Genomic DNA, 24,111 nt, shown 5'->3' on the forward strand with positions numbered 1-24,111 from the left:
CGCTTCGCGCTACCAACAACACCCTTCACTATTTTCCTGTTTTCTCAGTGATATTTAATTGCAAAATGTCGAAATATTATCATAGGGGGGCGCAAGGCATGAGCAAATTACCGAAGGGGGGCGCGGCTGAAAAAAGGTTAAGAACCACTGTGATAAAGGGTTTTTACTAGCTGATAATTTGTCTTCAGAGCCCTCGCGTGGTTGGATAAATATATACTTTAATTAATTTAATGCGGATGTTTAAACTCATGAATTGTGGAATGGCAGTTATGCGAAAACGTGACGTCACAATGTTACTCTTTTTTCAGTCAAAATCATCTATAAACTATAAAACAAAATACTATAAATATTTGTTTAATCGAATTTGCTAAATTTCAAAACTTAGATAAACCATAGGCCAGTGACGAAAGTAACACATAACAATTCTTTTGTGGAACCTAAATTATAATTTATTGGCCAAGTTAACATTATACCCGACGTTTGCCATTTATAAACATTCTCTATTTTTAAACTTTTATGTAAACTGTAGGTTTCAATAACTGATATCTGTTAAAAAATATATCTAATTGTTCGTAACTTAAGCGTTTGCAATTAACTTTTAATCAATATTACAGGTAATGTCTTACCATTCCTGTTTAAGACGCCAATCATAACCCAACATTTTTTACATGTAGGTTGCACTTGCATGTTTTTCTGTAATGTTAAATTCCAGCATGATTTTAAATGCGCAACTTTACCCGAAACCTCAGATGCGTGTTTATTCGACAAACACATTTGTACGTGCGCCTTTAACATGTAGCTTTTTATAAAACACAACAATTGTGATTTATAATTTGTTTATACGCAACAAGTTTGCTTATGCAAAATAATTCCAAAAGTAAAAGTCGTGACAGTATAAATAGCATGGATAATAACAAATGCTTAAAATTATATCATGATTAAATAAAGATTATAGCAACTGTTTGTACCATAATAATGGCTAACACAAAATGAACACAGGTCCGGTGGTTAGAAAATGCAGAATTCCGTTACTTTATCGATTTTAGGAATTGAATACTTTCTTATTAACTGCTCCGTCCTGTTTACTTTTGCTGACGTGGCATAAAGTATAGCACAGAAAGTTGAACTTCGATATACGTTCGAAGCTCGCACAATTTTATATTCCTTATAAATTGCAGATATAACTTTAACTTTTACAACCATTGTTTGATGCATTTTCAGTGAAGATTTTTGCAATTTCGTTTAATATATCACAAAAAATTTTACAGGTATAATTATTTGTGAGATTAAAACTAATCACAAGTTTTGGTTTTGAAAGATTTCTTTTTTTTTTTGTGTTTATTAAACATTTATTAGCGCAATAACATTTAAAGAGCTTTTCTCCAGTGTAAATTCGTTTGCTTTCAAGGCTCGAGTGAGGTTGAAACATTTAACGCAATAAGTACATTAAAAGGTTTTTCTCCAGTGTGAATTTTCATGTGGTTGGTAAGATTTTGATTGCTTCCAAAAGACCTTTTGCAAACTTTGCATTTGTGTTTCTTGAAATGAACTGTAGAAAAATGTGTACTAAGCTTGGGACGCTCTTTAAAACACATTTTGCAAACGTGACATCGGAACTCTATTTTGTTTTTTTGATAAATTAATTTTGTTTCATGTGTCCTGATTTTTTCCTTCTTTTGGGAAACAGTTTGTTCTTCACAATCAGACTCTTCACTTAAATGCTGATCCAATGAAGACCAATCTGTTATAGTCGAAATAGAATCATCAGAAAATCCATCATCGCTTTCTTTTATCAAATTCGTCGTTACAAAATCGATTTGGTGCTTTGACATGTTTGTTACTTCTGAAAAAATATTAATTGCTTACTCTTATTAATGTTGTCTTATTGAATTATCAACCAAAGACGGCCGATCCAGCCACGAATTCAAATATAAGAGAATTTAGGCAAAGGCTATAGCATAATGATATCGTTTCGTGGGCATATAGTTTTGAAAGCTTTCACAAACTCTTATTTGTCCCCTTTTGTTTAAGAATTAACGTTAAACTCTGGCTGTTATCAAAATCGGACTTTTTATGTACACTGATTTCAAACCTTGCGGGCAATTATCAAATTTATAGGAACAAACATTATCGAAAATAACATTGTAACAACATAATTGAAAAAATGAATTAAATCTGTAACTTCAAAAAAATTGCAAACCATACATTTGTTTAAAGCAGGGATGTACAACTTGCGGCCCGTCTGAAATTTTTGTGCGGCCCGCTAGTCATTTTCACCCAAGTAGTATTTTAAACCTTCAATATTAGCCTAATTAAAATGTACCAGTCAGCTTTTAGGGGCGCACTAATAGTATAATATGGGTAAAAAAATATATGTATAACCCTAACTCTAAAGGCCTGTTATAACTCCAAAGACCAACACTTAATCTTGAAACGTAATAGGTTCTGCGGCCCATTAAATTATTATAAGTGTCAATGAGGCCAACTATTATAAAATGTTGGACATTCCTGGTTTAAAGCCTCCACAATGGAGAATGGAAATTGCTGAAATTAGTTAACAGCAGAAACAAAATTGGTATTTTAGAAAACATGTTCAACTAAGCACGTTTAACATGATAACACTGTATTGCGTAAATTTCTATTTATATGTTTGAGTTTGTTTTGAGGTGTATAATGTGCTACGGCAAGTTTAGTGGAAAGTCAAAATATACATGACAAAACTTCTGTTTTAATAAATAATTCGAAAAATCCAAACAGTTTTGAATGAAAGTTAAAAGTTCATAACAGAACCTTAAAACAGTGACAAGCTGTGATAAGCCTATAGCTTGTAAAATGAACATATTGAACCACGGTTGAGGAAAAATTTCTAGAATTAACACAAAAATTAACAACAAAACCACTTTAGATTAGTGAGTCGAACCGGAACCGAACCGAAACTTTATGGACCGGTTTTGGGTCAATTTTTTCCGAACCTAAACCGTTTATGTAAGATTTTATGGAGCTGAACCGGAATTGAACCGAATAATTTGCAAGAATCTGAACCTTAACCCAACCCGAAAACAAAAGCGGTTCACTCCAGCCTTATAACTTGTATTTTACAGGGTCAAGTTACGCCATGTTCGAAATTTTATAAAAAAAAATATAAATTCAATAAAACGTGGATTTTTTTGATTTTTACGATATTTCAATAATGAGTTGCTGTTTTTTAATGATCGAAAACCTGGTTGGTGATATATTAAATAACCTCGCGTAAAATAGTGTTTTTTTTTTAAATAGCAAATAGTTTCTACGATAAACCTGTGTCAGTTGCTGAGTGATATGTAAACTATCTTCATTCATTTTACAACAACGTAAACGATGATACTAAACAAAGCATGTATATAGAGCTGATTGTTTTTAGAACTATTAAAAACCTTACCTGCTGACTGCTAATCTTTTACAATAAGATGTGGTTACAATTGTTAAGTTCTAACCAAAACCACACGTTGACTCGATTTAAAACAGACAGAAAATATGTTAAACCTTGTCTATTGCGTGTACAAGCCGTAATAAACTAGAACTGCAATTCTTAGATAGCTCGCCACACCCTGAGGCTATATTTACTGCAGTCGTTTGCAGCGGTCTGTAACAATTGTATACACAGCGGGAAAAACAAAAGCGCTGATGAAGATTTAAATAGCTAGAACAGGGGTGGGCATTTATTTTTAACCGCGGGCCACATGACAAAACTAAAATGTCGTCGCCGGCCGGGTCAAAAAAGAGGATCTCAAATGCATGTAATATGACGTCATACTACGAGGCTAAAAAATAAATTAGCTAACGAACTTGTTATTACGTTAGGAGTTGTGCGCAAATGTTCAATTTACGTCGAATTTAACACAAAGGAAAAAATGTGACTAGGCATATAGACTATTTCAGTGTTTCTTAACCTTTTTTACTTGGGGCGCACCTAGAGACATATGCAAACAGGGCGGCGCACCTTGCGGTATTTCTCTTAAATTGCCTGCATTTTTTTATTATATAGGTTTTATATAGTTGCATATCTTTAAATTTAAAGGGACTCCAGCCTTTAAGATTAAAAACCTTATTTTGTCCATTTAAGTCTTGTTCCGATTAAATTTGGACTTATTTCGTGTTTAGGTCTTATTTAGACTATTTTAGATATTATTCTGTCGTGGTCATTCATGCGAATTTGGCGTTATTATGTCGGTGGTCTTAGTACTATGGTATATAGATTATTTGATTTAAATATTGTTGCTTTGTAGGCCGTATTGCGTTTTCTACTTAAAAGGTTTGTGGAATCCATTAGCTAAGCTTAATAGGAAAGTAAAAAATATATGTTTTATATAATAGTATAACAGGACTTACATTATTTTTTCCTCGGCGCACCGGTTGAGAAACGCTGGGCTATTTGTTTTAAAACGAAAATTTTAATTTAGACATGGAGGGGAACGTCAAGCATTGAGCACAGATAAAAAATATACATTGCTTGATATATACTTCGGTACAATGGCCATATTGCAAAAAAGGTGTAAATCGGGAGAAATACACAACATGGCATTAACTAAATTAGGCTGACAAACGTGAATTTGTATGTTTAAGAGTTTAGACAACGGCATGTATTTCGTTCATATTTTAAAGTCGGATACATTCGAAAGCAGCGCAATATATCTATATGTATTAGGGCTAAGTTTGTTAAACTTTTGTTGGAGAGAGTGCCACAGTACAGAGGACGCTTTCAATCTGTAAATATGGCCAAATAATTTGTGGAAGATACGAAAAAGACATAAGAGATTCGCGCGAAGCGCGAAAAAATCATTTTAGTCAAAACTGGCTTAAAATAGAGTTTGGATCCGTCCCTAGAAACAGTGTTAACGATACAACCAAACGTAGAAATTCCCCCGTGTTTTCGCTCGGCTTATGTATTTTAAGAAAACTAAGCCGCGGGCCGGATTAAACTGCTTGGCGGGCCATCCGGCCCGCGGGCCGTATGTTGCCCAGGTCTGAGCTAGCATATATTGTTTAACTTGTTTTATAAGGCTTTAAGATTTTACTTGTTAAATGTAAGGAAGCCTCGTAATTTTACAGTTAGGTCGGTTCAATAAAGAATGTGTAATGTACCGTATCTAAATTTGTTGATTTGCTTTTATGATTGATTTTGTACGTTAGAACTGTGGAAAAATTCAAACATCATTTGAAGTCACGTAAATAGTTCCCTCAACATACGTGAAATCATTATAGCATTTTACTGCGTTACGAGTTGTCTTAGTTAACAGGGTGAGCAACTTTTTCTAGTCGCGGGCCAAAACCAAACCCACAAAGGCCTCTGCGGGCCGTTAAACTTAAACTGTGTAGACTTTACGCATCTTATTATAACAACCGCAGCGACGGAATAACACTAGGCCTTCTACATTGATGTGCATTAACTAAAGTAGCGCTACATTTGATTGTATTGAAATGGTGTTCCCAAATTCACTTCGCTCAATTTCAAGCATTCAATCCGCTTGTGTTGAGCTACGCAATCAGTGTAATCACTTTAAAAATGAATAACTGATGACGTAGTGTCACGTGCTTTTTCGTACGTGACGTCATACTTGTTTTCAGTGCGTCAACAATGTCCTCTGTTTGATCGTGTATGACGTAATACATGTAGGCTTCCATGATGCAAATGTTTTATGTTGTGGGAAACAATTAACTAACTATGTCCAAATAATGACCAAAAGTAAATAAATGAAACACGTTTTTAACTTTTTGAGTTTTTTCACACAAACGATAAAGGGCGATCATAAACTAAACACGACAAATGGTTAATTAAGTGCAACTCTATAAAAATATGATACAAATAAAGCAAGATCTTTTAAAGAAGTGCATTAATAAAACCTGATTAAAACAATGGAATAAAATCTACATAGACAGATTTGCTTATTACATCACAAAGCAAGCTTTAGAACCCCGGTTCTTCTTTCGATCTTCTTCGGAAAGTGGAGTCTTCGGAAGTGTATCGTTGGGATCGCGTCCATTCGAAAATTCGCGGTTTGACCTGTAATTTATGAAGTCACAATCAATAAAGCGGCCAACATTCAACGATATGATGCAATAAACAATATCTCACGTGACTTCCGGTTTTAGCGGCGGAGGAGACCGCTGGAGGGCAGACGAGAGGGAAGGAGCGTCATTCTCACTCGGGGAATCCCCACTCTAGAGGAACGATTTGTGAAAAACTAAATATTTATTTTAGTTCGGGAGTAAACTTTAAACTTGCTGTTTATGCAAATATCAATAATTTAACAATGCGCATGTCTATCGCATGTATTTAGGTTGTTTTATATATATATTTAAATATCGTGACGTCACCTCGTTTGTGGGGGGTTGGTCGTAGAATGCCTCTCTGTTTGGGGGGTTAACCGCCCTCTCATCCGTTTTCGTGGTCTCCTGGTCACGGATAGATGCGTACAAGCTGGACGGATCTGAAGTTTGACGTTTTATTTATTAACGAGGAAAAACAACATGAAAAAAAGTAGAATATTAACGGGCAAAATAAGATACCAAGTTTTATTAATTAATTATCTGAAAACATTTTGTATTCAACAAATATTTTACATCAATTAAAGTAAGAAAAGACGTCCATTATGACGTGTGCTACAAATCATTATGACGTATGGTTACACAGCATTATGACGTATATAATAAACTTTACTATGACGTAGCATTTCGTATTAAAATGACGTAGTATTACACAGCATTATGACGTAGTATTACACAGCATTATGACGTAGTATAATACACATTATTATGACGTAGTGCCACACATTATTATGATGCACTAATTAACATTATTATGACGTAATAGACCGACCGTCTGAAGTTTCTTTGAACCTTAGGGTCTTCTTGGCGCCGTGGGAGGTTTCCCCTTGGTTAAGCGGGAGCAAGTAGGTTTCACCCAGGGCGCTTCTTGGGGGCTTCGGGGGCGCGGGGACTTTCCCACGAGGCATCGGTTTAGGGAATTCACCCAACTCTGTAAAATATAGAAAATGAGGTTTAAAAGTAAACTATTAAATAGAAATCAATAATGTATATTCTTGGGTAAACTAATAAATTCATTCAACCTGGTGTTGACGGATTTGAAGTTGAACTTGAACTTGAAGATCGACGATCGTCTTTGATTTCCACACCTTTGAGTTGCTCCCTGTGACAAGTTCAAATAATAAATAATACGTTGGAGTCTGGTTAAGTATTGTTCGCTAAATACATTTTTAGAGAAGAATAGGTTATAATGGTTCTCAGCGCCATAATGCTACTCCCTGCTATAAAAGTCATCATATTTATGTAGTAAGTTGTGGTATGTTACTGTGGTAGGATCTCGTGCTAAGGCACGTGTAACTACACTACTCGGCATTTAATTGTACTTTTAAAATACTGGAGCATATTAAACAAGTTGCATGAGGTACCAAGGTCAAACTGATTAGTACAGGGGTGTCCAACAAGCCAAATGTGGCACGCGACCTAATAAAAAATGGCACGCAAGCCCTCCCCAAAATATACTAAAATTGTTATTTAGCCAATTGCCAAAAAAGCTCAATTTGTTATTCAGCCAATTGTCAGAAAATACTAAGTTTGTTACACAGCCAGTTGCCATTGTTTGTTCACAATATAAAACAATCGCGGCAATAACGACAACCAACAATTACTTTTGATATAGTAACATTATACTGTGTGGAGGCTGGCATTCACATAATATTATATAGCTTGGTGTGAAGAAAGAAAAGTCAGCTCACCGAGAGACACTTTGATGTAGTGCTGCGCATTTCTAATAGACATTTTTTTCAAGTTTAAATAAACGTTCTTATTTTTGGTGAAAAAGCGCATTTATGATTAAAAAGAATTGGTTCGGTTACGAAACTTTGGCACGGGAAGAAGTTATAAGATAAAATTTGGCACGCCGGCATGTTTGAGTTGGACACCCCTGGATTCGTATTTAAACCTTGGTGAAGTCATTGCTTCTATTTCAAAAACCCTTGAGGGAGTTAGGTCCGTTGTAAAACGTGTAAAAACCACAAGAGTGGCATTAATACTTACTTGTAATGGTCGGCGTAATTAGTGTCGCTTTTCTGCGACCTCGGTGTGTCTGAATCGTTGTGAACTAAAATAGTAACAATAAAATTGCAAGAAAAAAAGTAATAAACACCATAAGTGGACTATAGTGTTAAAAGGAAGTTAAAATAGGCCTATAGTTTATCCTTGAATACTCTATTGAGTTTTCGTTGACGTGTTGTTCCTGAAAACTGTTTGTACCACGTTGTGAATCTCATATAATCTAAACCAGTGTTTCTCAACCTTTTTCACCCTGGGGCGCACTGGTAAACTTTTCAAAACGTGGCGGCGCACCTGACGAGCGAGTAGACTGCTAATTTTGTTATATATATTTTTTTTTTGTTTTTTTTTGTTGGATATTTTGTTTTTTGCTGGCAGTTGTTATTACATCAGGCTCCTAATTTTATTATCTAAGAAGCCTGCGGAGTCGGTTAAAAATAACCCGACTCCAACTCTCGAGTTCGACTCCGGCCAAATGTGCGATTTCGTCAAATTCGTAGTCCGGCTGCCACTCTACAGCCTTTTTTTCAATTTGCAGTTGGCGGCGTTATCAGTTTTAAATTTGTTACTGCGCACGTCGGACTCGGGACTCAGGCAGTCCGACTTTAGCAAAACAAATCGACTACGGTACGTAGAGTCCCAAATCTGACTCCGACTCCACAGCCCTGCTTTAAAATACGATGTGCTTAATAAGACAGGCCTAAATAAAAAGAAAAAATTAAAATCGGCCTTTTATGTTGTAAATTATAAAAACACACGGTATGTTAGTTAGAGCTCGATGGAAACACAGAATAAGGCCCGAAAGCAACAACATCTAACTCGGAATAAATCCAAAATTTAACGGAATAATACCTATAAATGGACAAAATAACGCCCAAAACAGTAAAAGCAGGGTGTGGCCTGGGACGGTTAAGGGACATCATCTTGGCATCGGCCGTTTTGGTGTCGACGTTTGGGTGCCCTAGTTTAAAATGCCGTTACGGCCCCGCTGTTTTGGCACTGCATTGGTTGCCTCTGTTTGGGGTTAGGCGCGAGTAATGAGTAGAATAAAAATTTGGTTTATGGTTCAAATTATTAGGGGAGTTAGTGTTGAAGTTATGGGTCGAGTTTGGGGTTAAGTAAAAGGTTTTAAAGGCCTTATTCTTGCAATTTGGGCCTTATTCGGACGAATTTAGGTCTTATTTTGATTTAAACGTTATTACGAGTATTAGGTATAAGTCCTATTTTGGTCTTATTCCGAACTGTTTTTTATACCGAAGTTGATGTTGTTTCAATTGCGGTCTTATGGCGAAAGCCCCGCTAGATATATGTTGCAATAATAGGGGCTACGAATCCAGTCATATTGCTCAGTGTTTATTCACAGAAAATAGTGACTAGAGTTTATTTACAAACAGAGTCCTAAAAAAATATAAATCTGAATGGTCATCTTTGATTATAGAATCATCTCCAAATAGCCTAATTTAACTTTCCTTCTCCAAATCCCAATTTTTTTAAGAAAAGCTTTAATTTTATCTGTGGATGAGTGTTTTCAATTTGATTCCGCATTGACACTTTTAAACTATTCAAATGTTGGAATTTGTCATTTAAATTGTTAACTTTGAATTCCAGAATTGACCAACGCCATAATAAAACCCAATACATTTTCGGTATAAGATCCAAGTGGCCTAAATAACATCCTCATCCGCAGGAACTGGATATAAAACGCCGCCTTATAAGGGCCATGTTTTTTTAAACGGCGGTGTTTGTAAACGCTGTTTTGACACTGAACTGTTGGTCCGATAGGGGTTTAACATTTTTTCCCATTGTCTCGCGGCGCACCGGTTGAGAAACGCTGATCTAAACAATAGTCGTATAACTAGAGTTATTCGAAACGTTCAAAATGCTCCCTACTTCTAATTTGGCTTTGATATTCTTATTACGTCTTAAACAATAGTGTTTATCTAATTAAAAAACATGATTACGTCACAATGTAAGTTTACCTTGAGCTTGAGTGCTGCTACGTGGACTGTGAAAGAACAAAAGGTTTCTATTACGTAACAATGATAAGCACATCACTCGAATACATTTAATTTTGATGTTAAATAGAAAGTAAACAAATTTCGCGGTAGAAATGTCTTTATCGTTAAATAAGGAGATTTTATAGCCTCGTTATTGATGTGGAAACGAAGAGAAAATATATTTTTGAGAAAGTTTTTGAAAAAAATAAACTTGAATAATAAGTAACAAAAATTTCATGCAGCAATTTAAATTGAAGTGAAATAAAAAAATTTAAAGTTTCTTGTATCTAAAATTGAAAATAATTTAACTACATAAGACAAAAGTTAGCATTTACTCGTAACCTAAACTAATATACACGTCCTAATATACGTTTTAATTGGTCAATGTACACCAGTGCTTCTTAACCTTTTTCCGCCGCGACCCAAACATTAAGCGTAAGTATGGCGACTAAGCTTTGGCGACCCAGTTGTTTATTTTGTAAGCGAACAAAAAATAGGCATTAGCATAAAGAATTTCGAATTCTAAAAATTGTTATAAGACATTATTTGCATTTCTTCCTTAATTTTCCAAATTTCTTTCTCAGAAGCAATCTTAATTAGTATAAACATGTGAGCTACTGCGGTCGGCGACCCAACCAAATCAAATAGCGACCCAATTTTGGGTCGCGACCCATAGGTTGAGAAGAACTGATGTACACTGACCAAAAGGTAAAAAATTAATAGGAGCTCAAAAATGGCTCAATATGAACGATTTAACTTATGTTAAAGTACAAAATTGTTCCTTTTTAAAACAAATTCGCTTTATAAATCACGTTTTTATCATTCCATGTGTACTACCCACCTATCCCTTGGTCGTGTCAGGTGATCGTATTCTTCCTCGTCAACAACAGACATCTGTGACGTCATAGAGGAGTGGGGTTGCACGGATGAGTAACTAGCGTCGTAAATTCGGTTCGAATCTGTTGCAACAAAAACAAAACGATTATTTATTACGATCTCAAGTGTTCCGCTATATTGCTTTGAACATATCGCACCAGAACCACTAACAACCTGATATTAGCTTCGGTTACAATGTTGTCAAAACATAAAGATATCGCTTGGTAATAAATTGCAAAGCCAAAAAAAAGTCGAATAGATCGACAGCATCTTGATTAGGACGTTTCGATACGAACTTGCATCATTTTCAGTTAATGTGACGCATATTAAGCATCACTTATAAGAGATGGGACGCAATTGTTATCAGTCTAAAATGAAGGGGGCATAATTTAGCACCTTCAGGTGTTGAACAGATACAGCGGTGTTGATAAGTGATGCTTAATATGCGTCACATCAACTGAAGATGGTACAAGTTCGTATCGAAACGTCTTAATCAAGATGATGTCGATCTATTCGACCTTTTTTTGGCTTTGCAATTTATTATCAAGCTACATTACAGATCAGTGCATAGTCTACCAAGTACAAAGATATCATCTCTGACTTTCTCAAATCAAATGATTTGCTAAAATCTGTTGTGATTCAAAGTAGCGTTTCACACGGGAAGGTAAGTTGATCGCAGAATAGGATAATGTGAGAATCTGATCTAAGCATCGTAACTCCTAAATCCAAATTTGGTTTTGTCAGAACTTTTCACTATTCAGATTTAATTATTAATTTTTTTAAGAAATATTGGGAATAAAAATACAGTAATCTCATATTACCGGATATTATTAGTATCGTTACCCTTGACGTAAAAAGTTCAAAAGCATCGATAACAAAGTGATTTTCGAATTTGTCAACATTCGAAACGTTTAACAATTGCATAAATTTATTTCCATGCAGATGCCTTAGTTTAAATTCATGCCTTTAAAACAAAATATAAACCTGCTCATTCTCACCTCGTTTCGACCGTAGATTTGACCGCAGCGTGGCGCTAGTGGGTCGTAAAATCGCGCCGCTAAAACAAATAAGACATTTGTGAAAATATAATAATTAAGATATCGACTTGCTCCCCTCAGAGCCTGTGTAGCTCAGTTGGTAGAGCGGCGGTCCCGGTATGACCGAGGTTGTGAGTTTACCCCACCACAGGCTATTGTTTTGCCAGACTGTACCTTTTGTGCAATCAAATAACAGTCTTTCAATTCGCTGATGTATTGATATACACCAGGGGTGTCCAACATGCGGCAAAAAATATAGCCAATTGCCAAAAAAGCTAAAATTTGTGTAAGGCCAATTGTCATTGTTTATAAACAATACAAATCAATCCCAGCATTAACGACAACAAACAATTACTTCTGATATTATAACACTATACCGTTTTTATTTTTTGTATAAAAGCGCTTTTAACGATAGAAAAAAAATAGTTGCTAAACTTCGGCACGGGAAGAAGTTATAAGATAAAAAATAGGCACGTCGGCATGTTTGAGTTGGACACCCCTGGTATACACAGTGAATGTGCTTCACAAAAGTAACCCTCAGTTACAATAGGCATAGTCGATTAATCCATCATTGATCTAACAGATGGTATTTCACCTTTGAGCCGGTTCGTCAGAAGATTCGCTGTCTGAAGATTGATCTCTCCACGATGCTTTGGTGTTGATCGTACCGAAACTATCTTGTTGCTGCAATCAAAAATGTAAGATTTTAACATAAAGATTGTTGTAATAATACATCATTCGATTCTAAATGCATTGTTTTCTATTTCCCGCCTAAAATTAAAAACTTGATGTAACTCATAGGTTATGCGAGGTAAAAAAGTGTCATCTCGTGAGAATTGTGTGTTTCCTACAACATTACTTTGATTTTGTTGACAATTTGTTGCTGTAATCAATCAAATATCACTAGTCAACCAGGAAACAAAACCTTACTATAATTTACATAACTAAGTGCTTTGTGTTTTGAAGCAACACGATTAATTTGATATTAACTAGTTACGTATTGTTGCTTGAAACCAAAATGTACTTTATATGATTTATTATTGATAAAAGTACATATTTCCAATTGGCATAAGTAAACCACAAAATCTGAAGATAAAATTAGGAGTTACATAATTAGTTACTGTTTAAAAACAGTTTCAATACCACGCCTTACAAATTCAATTAACAAATATAAAATGTACAACTCAAAATCATAAAGCACGAAAAATTTAACAAAATATCAAAAATCATTGTACAGACCCGGACGGATCCGCTGTTGGTCGGGATTGAAGCGTAGGTGAGAGTGGAGAGCCCGCGCGCCACCTGGTGGATAGGGTGCCACCCGGAATCGTCCCTGTAAGCTCGGTGCCCGGCCTGGTACTTTTGGGGCGCCGCGGAACCGCGTGGGGCCGGTTCCGGGGCCAGGGGGCTAAAAGTGGGGGTCGTTAGAAAAACAAGGGAGAGGTTGCGTGAAAATATTGGAATGTTTCAGGACGAACTTTTTTAGGGTGGAGGGCAAAAATATAGCGGTAAGGTTTATTAGGGCTTAAGTCTGGTATTTCGCCTTAATATTTGAGGTCAAGCTAATAAATTTCGATAACCAAGTGATTGTTAACATTAAAAAAAAACATTAACTGTTGAAATTTTTTAAAATATCTTGTCAAAATCCAGAATCGTTGTTAAAAACAACTTAGCGAAAAAGTAAACAAAACTAGTTGGATGGAAAATATTTTGAAATGTTCTAAGACACAAACCTTTTTTTTAACATTTTTAACAATAAAACTTAAAGTATAAAAACCCGGGTGAAACACGGATCAGACATTTGTAAAAGTAAAATATATTTCGCAAATACTGGCATCGTCGGTTCCTATAAGTAAAGTAAAATATATATACACAGCTTTGTTATGTTGTTTTGATTGAAAATATCTTAATAAAGAAGAAAAAAATACAACAAATGTTGAAACTACAGTTATTCTTGAAAATAACCGACACTTGTTTTTATTTTATTATGAAACAATCTTAAAGAATTGTAAATATTACTTTTTTAAGTTAAAAAAAAACATTTTATGCGTAATTTGAACTTAGCGACCTTAAAGCTAATAAAAACACAAACCCTTAAAGTTAGTAAGTGTACATGAGATAATAACTTGCGACTAACCCGTCCACTTCGGTAGTTGAATCTTGTTGTTTTGTGTTTTCAAGCTGCAAAAGATTTGGTGAACTTCCAGCCGCTTGATTACCAGAGTTGCTAAACAAACGATAAGATGGAGAAAAACATTAAAACTCTAGGTCCTTCACTTTCCTGTAATGTTAAAGGCTTGCTTACGCAAACAACGCAACAAATAGCTTGCATTGGAAGCTGCTGACGATTACAATTCTTAAAGTGAAACTGATTTTGGTGATGGTTAAAAAAACCAAAGCTTAGAAACGTATTAAGGAGAAATATATGTATGAAAAAGGTTTAATTGAATTACGTTAAAACAACCAGGAGGGTACATACTCAAATAATTCACCAAAAACCAATAAAGGAAAGTTAGAGGTAAAAGTGAAAAATTATTCACTTCGAGTTTTACAAAATAAAACCCAACCAATCTAGCCATCCTTGCCTTTGGATGCTATTTGGTGTTTACCAGAGTGGTACTTGTTAACCTTAGTGTCTTATTTTATTTAAACACTGCTCCTAGTGGCGCGCTTTGCTTAGCCCTAGAGCAGCGTTTCTCAACCGGTGCGCCGCAGAAGGTTGCCAGAGGCGCCGCGAAACAATGGGAAAAATGTTACAAAAATTCTGTATTATTTTATAATTTGCGACTAAAAGTGGATTCCAGCAATAAGACCAAAATTAAAATAACAACAACATCGGAATAAAGCACAGTTCGCAATAAGATCGAAAGAGGACCAATAGATAACAAACCCCTATCGGACCAACAGTCCAGTTTCAAAACAGCGTCTACAAACACCGCCGTTTGAAAAAACATGGCCCTTATAAGGCGGCGTTTTATATCCAGTTCCTGCGGATGAGGATGTTATTTAGGCCACTTGGATCTTATACCGAAAATGTATTGGGTTTTATTATGGCGTTGGTCAATTCTGGAATTCAAAGTTAAAAATTTAAATGACAAATTCCAACATTTGAATAGTTTAAAAGTGTCAATGCAGAATCAAATTGAAAACACTCATCCACAGATAAAATTAAAGCTTTTTTTTTTAAAAATAGGGATTTGGAGAAGGAAAGTTAAATTAGGCTATTTGGAGATGATTCTTTAATTAAAGATGACCATTCAGATTAATCTTTTTTAATAAAGGACTATGTTTGTAAATAACTCTAGTCACTATTTTCTGTGAATAAACACTGAGCAATTTGACTTGATTCGTAGCCCTTATTGAAGTCCCAATGGTTGACGTTGGCTTTTCGCTATCAAAGAAAGCGGAACTATTGCAACATGTATCTAGCGGGGCTTCCGCCATTAAACCGCAATTAAAACAACATCAACTTCGGTATAAAAAACAGTTCGGAGTAAGACCAAAATAGAACTAATACCTAATACTCGTAATAACGTTTAAATCAAAATAAGACCTAAATTCGTCCGAATAAGGCCCAAATTGCAAGAATAAGGCCTTTGCTACCTTTTACTTAAATTTTGGATTTATTCCGAGTTAGATGTTGTTGCTTTGGGGGCTTATTCTGTGTTTCCATCGAACTTTAACTAACATACCGTGTGTTTTCATAATTTACAACATAAAAGGCCTATTTTACTTTTTTTTATTTTTATTTAGGCCTGTCTTATTAAGCACATCGTATTTTAAAGCAGGTGTAGAGGAACGACGCATGTCTGTTTGTGTTGTAATTATAGCGTGTTCGCCTGGTAAAGTGTTCAATATTTCACCTCGATACTAATTTCCTTTCGTGGCCGTTCTTGCAAATTCAGCCGGCATTTCGACTCAATTAATCCCCATCGCAGTCGCTCTTGTGCTATATAGTGTCACGCTACTGCTGGATAAAACTCTACAGTCAACGATGCGCTCCTGACTGGCAACACGTGTTTTTACTGCGCTGTAAGCTCTTTTATTGAAAGCGAAATATGCTAAATTATGTGAATGTACAATAAATCTATAAGCGACCTGACAGTATGCACTTTGAAATGCTATGACAGTTTGTTTAGTTTCGATTTAGTGGCGTTCAGATAGCACGGTGGTCATGTCTCACTTGTTGAAATATACACAGGGCTGTGGAGTCGGAGTTCGATTTGGGATTCTACGTACCGTAGTCGATTTGTTTTGCTAAAGTCGGACTGCCTGAGTCCCGAGTCGCGAGTCCGACGTGCGCAGTAACAATTTTAAAACTGATAACGCCGCCAACTGCAAATTGAAAAGGCGGAATAGCATATGGTGGATATTTTCCAGCAATGGTTTGTGGGTGGATGAGATATATGACACCCCTATGAGAGGATATTGAAAATCCACTTTAATTTAGTTGCGTACATGGGTGAAATAAAGGCTGTAAAGTGGCAGCCGGACTAAGAATTTGACGAAATTGCACATTTCGTCCAAGTCGAACTCGAGAGTTGGAGTCGGGTTGTTTTTTACCGACTCCGCAGGCTTCTTGAAAGAGAATAAAATTAGGAGCCTGATGTAATAACAACTGTCAGCAAAAAACAAAATATCCAAACAAAGTTAGCAGTCGACTCGCTCGTCAGGTGCGCCGCCGCGTTTTGAAAGGTTTACGAGTGCGCCCTAGGGTGAAAAAGGTTGAGAAACACTGCACTATAGAGCTTGTACGTGTCTCGTTTGTCCTTCATTTGAGACGCGCCTGTGTTAGTGGTAACATCTACTCTGTTGCGGTGTAAGTTAAGTTTTATATTTGTTCTGTGTTAATTGCTATTAGTGTTGATAACTTTGTGTGATTCTATTTGAATAAGGAACTAAGTTGTTGTTAACATCATTGTGTTTATTGTCTGCTAACTAATAAAGATTTCAGTGGACATCATCTTTCAGTACTGATTGACGAGCAACAACGAACAATTTAAAGGTGTAATAAATCCACAGTTTATGTACAACTGAATATTGAATAAGCACATCGTCTAGTCTAGAGTAGACAACGAAACATTTGATGAATCTACCTTTCCGATGCATTCTGGTGTTGGCCAGCGTGGTACTGGTTGATGGCAAGCACCAGCTTATCAACCAGACGATCCTGGGAATCGCTCTTCGCGTCGTTGCTGCTGGCCTGACACTTGATGGCGCGCTTGTAGTGCTCTATGGCGCGGGGGAAGTCCCGGCGGACCAGGTACAGGCCGGCCAGGCTCTCAAACACGTGCCACCGACCATACTGGTTGTCTGCACATTTATGGTTACAAGTGACACTTAAAATATCGACCATATTGGTTGTCTGCACATTTATGGTTACAAGTGACCCAAAATACCGACCATACTGGTTGTCTGCACATTTATGGTTACAAGTGACACCAAATACCGACCATACTGGTTTTCTAGATATACATTGATGATAACTTTAGAGGTGCTGTATCACTAGACTTACATTGCTGGTCACATAAAAAAAAATTCCGAAACAATAAATTTAAAGTTTACTTGCCACCAACATACTGTAAATCAACGATGTTTAACCGAAAGGTCGTTTATTTGACAATCTACCTGATTTTTTACATGTGATTGATAACAATTCACCTAATGGGGATAAACTCTTAAAAATAAAGATAATCAAAATAATGATGGTGCCTAATCAAATGGAGAAATATATATTTCTGTAAAACTTTAAGAAAGGATTTTATTTTTGTGATTTTTTTTTTATTTTTGTGATGAAATAGTCTTTCTTTTACGTTCAATTTCTGCGGGGGATTCGTTATATAGGAAAGTGTTTCAGCCTAATGGTTAAAGATTTTTCATAACAACGACCAAACAATGTTTAAAGGCATGTTTTTTGACTGACCACAATCCCTGAATGCTTGCTTGGCGTGGAGGTAGCTCATCTCAGCTTCATCGAGGCTTTGCATTTGAACTTGAGCGAACGCCAAGTTGCAGAAACACTGGCCCTGTGCGTCTCGGTTGCCAAGTTCACCTGCAATCAAAACATTTACGTGACTTTATTTAAGGCTAGGACACCGCCCACTTGGCTTGTACTGTGGTTTAAGCATTCTTTTTTCTATTTTTGTAATTCTTCCTTTTTATTTTATTGTGATTTTAGATACATATGATGATTGCGGCAGACAAACATATTTATAATAAAACACAAAATCTAGCTGATTTAGGTTTTCTAAGTTTTATACTTACTTTGTCTTTGATATCATTTAGATTACTTTTTTATTTCATTGGCGAATTTTTTTAGACAAAGCAATTACAGTAAAATGAGTTTTTCTTACAAAATAACATTTTCAAGAAGAAAAAGGTGACAGAACCATAAAACTCACTTTTGTAATCTTTTTAGTGTCTAATATTAATATTGTTAATCTAATATATAGTCCGTTAAATGTTCAGCACAAAATAAGTACAGAAAAATACATAAAACTATATTTTTTATTAAATGTTGTGTTATATATACAGTCTAAATAACATTCCACAACATTAAATCCGTGAAAAAAGCATTATTAAATCGTTTATACCATGTATTTTGACAGCCTTTCTGTGATACTGAACGGCAAGAATATAATCTTCCAAGCGATTGTGGATCACACCCAGGTTCTGACAAATATTCGCCAACAATGCCTTGTCTTTATTACGACACAAACCCTCCGCTTGTTCGAAACAATGGAGGGCATTGTCGTAATCTGCTAGAACTGTGAACTTCAGCGCGATCTTGTAGAAAATGTTCGCTGAAAAAAAATACATGTTGTAACTATAAAGAGATGGTTTTAAACCTGTGCTTTTATGCAAATCATTGTTGAAACATTTAGTCTCCTTGACATAATACCAGGGGTGGGCAATTATTTTTGACAAGGGGTCGCATGAGAAACAGAAAATGTCTTGTCTTGTCGGATACAAAGACAAGATGGTGAGGGTATAGGAATAAGTGAGGATGCCTTACATGTATAATTCATTAAATCCAATATTCCAAAATTACGGAAAAAAAACGTAAAGCCATATTTGTATTAAAATGTTTTAGAAAAAAGTAAACCCGGGCCGTAGCTTGCCCAGGTATGTAATAAAAAACCGTTCGATAGGCATAATTTCTTCACTGGGTATTTCTTTTTGCAATTTGTTGGAGAGTTTTTCTAAGTTTTTGTAAATGTTTTGTAGCACCATGTTAACAGTATTGCTTTGTGATGTCATAATATACCTTGTGTGACGTCATCGTCAACTTTAATGGCTTGTTTCTGGCATTGGGCAAGAATTTCTGAACATTCAAAAGTAACGACAGGAGATGTTGACATCAGCAACTCAGCCTGAAATTAAACAAAAATCTGTTTTATGTTTTGGGTTAATTTTTTTTGAAATAATTATTGCACGTTAAAGTTCATTTTACAACAAAAATTTAAACATCGAATAACATGTAAAAATGTGTTTTTAACAAAATATTAGTTGGCATAAAAGCTGTTTGCTGGCATTTTAAAAGTAAATTTAAATTTTTCAAAAAAATACATTTATGCAAGAAGATATGTCACACAAAAACAGGTTTGGTATCAGTAATTTATAGTGCAACTACAAATAATATTTCAATTAAGCATTAAAGTTAATGTTTGTTACCTGCGTAAGCTATACATCGCACACCTGTGTAAACTTGTTCATTACAAGTAATGTTTACAAATTAGGTATTTAATTATGTTACAAATTTGTGAAGTTAACATTATAAAATGCTAAATATGTGAAAATGTAAAAAGTTAAGGTTTGTTACCTGCATAAGCAATACATCGCATGCTTGTGTGAACTTGTTCATTGCGATGTAGTTTGACGCAGCTTTAGCGTAACAAGCGCGAGCTTGCAGTGGTTCACTCTGACGAGCGTAAACTTTTCCCATGTTCAACAAGGTTTCACATAAACGGGCACTAGAGGGCTGAGAACTAAAACAAGACAAAAAAAGTGAAAATGTAGCTTTGTTTAATTAGACTTACAAAAAGATTTTAAAATTAAAGTATCTAGTTGCAATATGGAAATGGTTTGATATATAGCCTATTATGCAATCCAAAAATGTTTCATGTTTTTGCTGCCATAGCGTGTTGATCATAATTACAAAAAATATTTCCAATGTTATAAAAAAAGTACAAAAACAGCTATCAATCGCATAATACTTTGCTGGTAAAGTAAGTGTATGGTTTAAAAATATATAACAATAAATAATTAATGCATGTACAACAACATGTTATACCACAAACTAAACATACAGCAATTATATTTGGTAAATTAATTTCTAAGTAAATTTCATAAAAATTTTTGATGTTTAATTATAATTATAGACCTTTAAAACAAAAATGCCTAAATTATGCGTTAACTGATACAATTTATTAAAAACTATCCTAACAAACAGGAAATAACTACTAATGCCAACATTAATTAATATATATATATATATATGTGTTTTTAGACTGAATTGAAATATCTTTAAGAAATTATTCTTTACCAATGATTATAACCAATTGCAAACTGAAGCACATTGCAGATGATATCACAAAAATATATTCAGGGGTTTAAATTTATTAGGTGTTGTCAGAACAGGTGATGTTTGTTTTTCGCTGCTTTTTTTTGGAAGACCAGAACACTCAAGTAAAGACTTTAACTTACTTGTATTCATTACGAGCCTTCTCATAATAGTTTAAAGCCACATCGTTGTTTTTAAGCTGGTCGTAAGCAAAAGCTATGTTGAAATAAATGTCGCCCTGGCTAGGAGGGGTGTTTGAATTGTCACCTGGAAATATATTAAATCTTCTTTTAACAAAAATAAAAAATAGGGTAGTAACTTAATCGTATAGTTTATAAGTGTGAAAATTAAATAAAATTAGGATACTTTATGCTAAACTAGATTGTGGTATGGTTTTCACTTTTGATACAACATTATGAGAAACAGGGCTGCGGAGTCGGTTAAAAACAACCCGAGTCCAACTCCGGCCAAAAAAATACACCCGAGTCTGACTGCGGCCAAATGTAAGATTTTGTCAAGTCCCGAGTCCAGCTCTGACTCTACAGCCTGTATTTTACCCATTTACGCAACTAAATTAAGTTAATTAAGGATTTTTCTGCAATCTACTTTAATTAAGGATTTTCTGCAATCCACTCATATTGGTGTCATAATTGATCCACTCGCATTACATGGTTTAAAAATATTTCACCATTTGCTATTACACTTTTACAACTTACATTTTGCCGCCTTAACAGTTTTAAAATTTGATACTGCGCATGCGCACGTCGGACTCGGGACTCGGGTAGTTTTATGCATTCTTACTCGAGTCCCGAGTCCGCAGCCCTGATAAGAAACCCTTAGAACACAAGGAAACTCATTTGTGTTTATGGAAAAAAAAATTATATATAAATTCATTTATAATATAATATATATATCTATATAAATATAAATATATATAAATATACATATAAATGCATTTCTTAATTGTTTTTATTGATACAGTATTTTAGGAAAAGATTTGCACTAATTACATTTAATTTTATATATATATTTTTCTAGTTGTAAGACCAACAATGTTAGAATACATATATTATATACTGTTTTTATATAAAAATTTTGTATTGATGGCTTAAACATTTTTGGGCTATAACACATATGACTTAAATTAAATTTTTCTTTGCCCTTTCAAACCTCTTTGCTTGATAAGTTTTTCGACAGAGTTGAGAACGTCGACCCCTCTATCAAAGTAACCGGCGGCAACGTAAGCGGAACCGATGTTGAAGAGGCATGAATGCTCGGCCGATCGGTCGCAGTTCAGGAATAATGCGTTCTTGTAAGCCAAGATAAACTCCTGAGGGAATACAATTGCAACATTAGGGTATTTGTTGAAAAACTTTTAAATAAATATAGAAATTGAATGATAGAACTTACAGCACATATTAGGTGCTGATAAAAAAAAACTCTGCAAAGTAAACTGTTTTGTGTGTAGGCAATTGACACAGTATTAAAGCAATTTTTCCTGATTCTAAATTTTACATTCTTGGTCACATTGTGAGTTAGTCTACTACTTATATTCTGCAATTAGTTTACAGCATTAAATAAAGAATGAGTTACAATTTAAATGGGTCATGCATGCCAAATGTGGCATGCGAACTAATAAAAAATGGCATGCAAGCCCCTAAAAACAGCCAAGTGTCAAAAAAGCTATTTGTTATATGGCCAATTGTCATTGTTTATTCACAATACAAAACAATCCCAGCAATTATGACAACAAACAATTACTTCTGATATTATAACATTATACTGTTTACATTTTTCGTATAAAAGCAATTTTAATATTAGAAAAAAATAGTTGCTAAAGTTTGGCACGGGAAGAGGTAATAAGATAAAAAATTGGCATGTCCGCTTGTTGAGTTGGACACCCCTGGTTTAAATGGTGTATTTCGTGGCCACACTGAGCGACCAGGCTAGTCTTAAGTCATCACAGTAAAAAAACATTTTCGAAAAACTAAAGATGCATTAATTAAAATGTATCCCTAATTTGTGTGTGAATCAGTAATCTCATTTGTTATGCAAATACTGACACTTGCAAAAACAATAAGTAATAATAAGCTTCAAGTTAGAAGCAATGAACTTCTGGGCGAAAGAACAAAATTTTAGGTTTGACGTTTAACAAGACTTTTTATCCCAAGTTCACTGCATTAATGCCATCATATTTTGGAAAGATTTTTATACAGTTGTAGATTGACAGCTCTTTGCACACTGCTTTTGAGTGCCTGTCATTCTGTCCACAATTAGATTTAAAGTAGAAAAAAAAAACTTATATTGTCTTAAAATTCACTTGCATGCAAAAGAACACATTTTGGATTGAAAACTGCTTCTCGTAAGCAGTATATCATAGATGCATTCAATGGAGAGTAAAATGTACACTAGTGAATTTAAACTTTTTTACCGTAAATACTTTGAAATAGCTATGTGCGAGTAAAAATAAAATATACGGCATACGTATTAGTGTGGCTATTTGACCGGATCAATTTTTTACATTTGCACCAAAACGTGATTACTTATTGATATGAGTTAGGGTTGGGGTGGTGGCAGTACTAGATATATTTTTCCGAGTTTTGCATAATTTCAATGATTTTTTTCAGAAATCAATTTAAATTACTTTGTTAGCCTGGTAAATAGCCGCAGGAGATGCCTATAGGCTTTTTGATCAGAAAACGCTAATTTATAATTTAAATTACTTTGGTGTCTGGATAGCCTCTTCCTACTTATTATTATCTGTATAATTACCATTTATATGCCGATATTTACCTTTATAGCATTGTGGAAAGCCTCTTTATCTCCACCAACAGCTGCTTCTTGTAGATGGGATTTCCCCTTACTTGTGTGTTGAGTGATTAGACTCCTGATGTCAACTTCTTGCGACATTTTATTCGAGTTAGCAAATGCAGCGACAACTTTTTTCACATCTAAACATCCAAAAACAATAATAATATAGCAAATGCGTTTGAGAGGTAACTCCAGCTTTCCTAGGGAAAATTTTGTGGTCTGAATGAAGACTTGTTATAAAGTTTCTGTTGCATCTCAAATTAGAAAGGTAAGTCGGCCTAGGGGATTTATTATTTTGAATTTATTTGCCCCCCCTCCCTAGCAGTTGCAATCTTAACATTGTGTTTTTACGTAGTGTACATCAACTTCAGCGGAAGTATTGTCCGATTAAATGTATTACAACTGCACAATTTTAGGCTGCATAAACATCTCCCCAGTATCCAAAAATATATCCAAAATTTCCAATCTTGGTTGTACCTACTTATAAGGGAATTACATTTTTTATATATGTATGATATTGTCAGGAAGTACAACCAGCTGTTAAGACTCTGATTAGCATGTAGCTAAAAAATGTTTTGTTTGAATCAATATCAATGAACAAAACAACTGTTGCAGGTTTATAATTCTACCAGTTTTTATTTTCAGGTACAGTAGCAAAAACAGTGGTCAAAATAAAAAATACAAATTGGGAAAGTAAATTTGGCGCTCTTTTACTTATGTACGTGAAAATTAATAA

General features: G+C 34.8%; 1 protein-coding gene across 1 annotated transcript; it reads right to left on the reverse strand.

Moving 5' to 3' along the window:
* Positions 1–5,925: 5,925 nt before the first annotated feature.
* Positions 5,926–23,507, reverse strand: LOC146166468 (uncharacterized). The gene is made up of 19 exons (XM_083383295.1): positions 23,358–23,507; positions 21,735–21,894; positions 20,708–20,831; positions 19,824–19,989; positions 19,269–19,374; positions 18,595–18,804; positions 17,925–18,053; positions 17,098–17,314; positions 14,139–14,228; positions 13,241–13,409; positions 12,597–12,685; positions 11,963–12,021; positions 10,958–11,047; positions 8,077–8,149; positions 7,107–7,186; positions 6,857–7,015; positions 6,355–6,467; positions 6,113–6,198; positions 5,926–6,040 (listed from the first exon to the last, which is right to left on the reverse strand). The coding sequence occupies exons 1-19, from the start codon at positions 23,472–23,474 to the stop codon at positions 5,926–5,928; spliced, it is 2,352 nt and encodes a 783-aa protein (XP_083239421.1). The 5' UTR covers positions 23,475–23,507.
* Between the last annotated feature and the right edge of the window lie 604 nt (positions 23,508–24,111).

This window comes from Ascidiella aspersa, chromosome 1 (genome assembly GCF_963924565.1).
Source record: "Ascidiella aspersa chromosome 1, kaAscAspe10.2, whole genome shotgun sequence".
In the NCBI taxonomy this organism is placed as follows: domain Eukaryota; kingdom Metazoa; phylum Chordata; class Ascidiacea; order Phlebobranchia; family Ascidiidae; genus Ascidiella; species Ascidiella aspersa.

Bases quoted from the DNA above. Each gene is read 5' to 3' on its own strand.
- LOC146166468 (XM_083383295.1), bottom strand. From the start codon at position 23,474: ATGTCGCAAGAAGTTGACATCAGGAGTCTAATCACTCAACACACAAGT. The intron at 17,315-17,924 runs GTCAGTCAAAAA...ATAAATGTGCAG, and splicing joins GCAAGCATTCAGGGATTGTG to ACAACCAGTATGGTCGGTGG. The intron at 6,468-6,856 runs GTCGGTCTATTA...GTCAAACTTCAG, and splicing joins GTTCAAAGAAACTTCAGACG to ATCCGTCCAGCTTGTACGCA.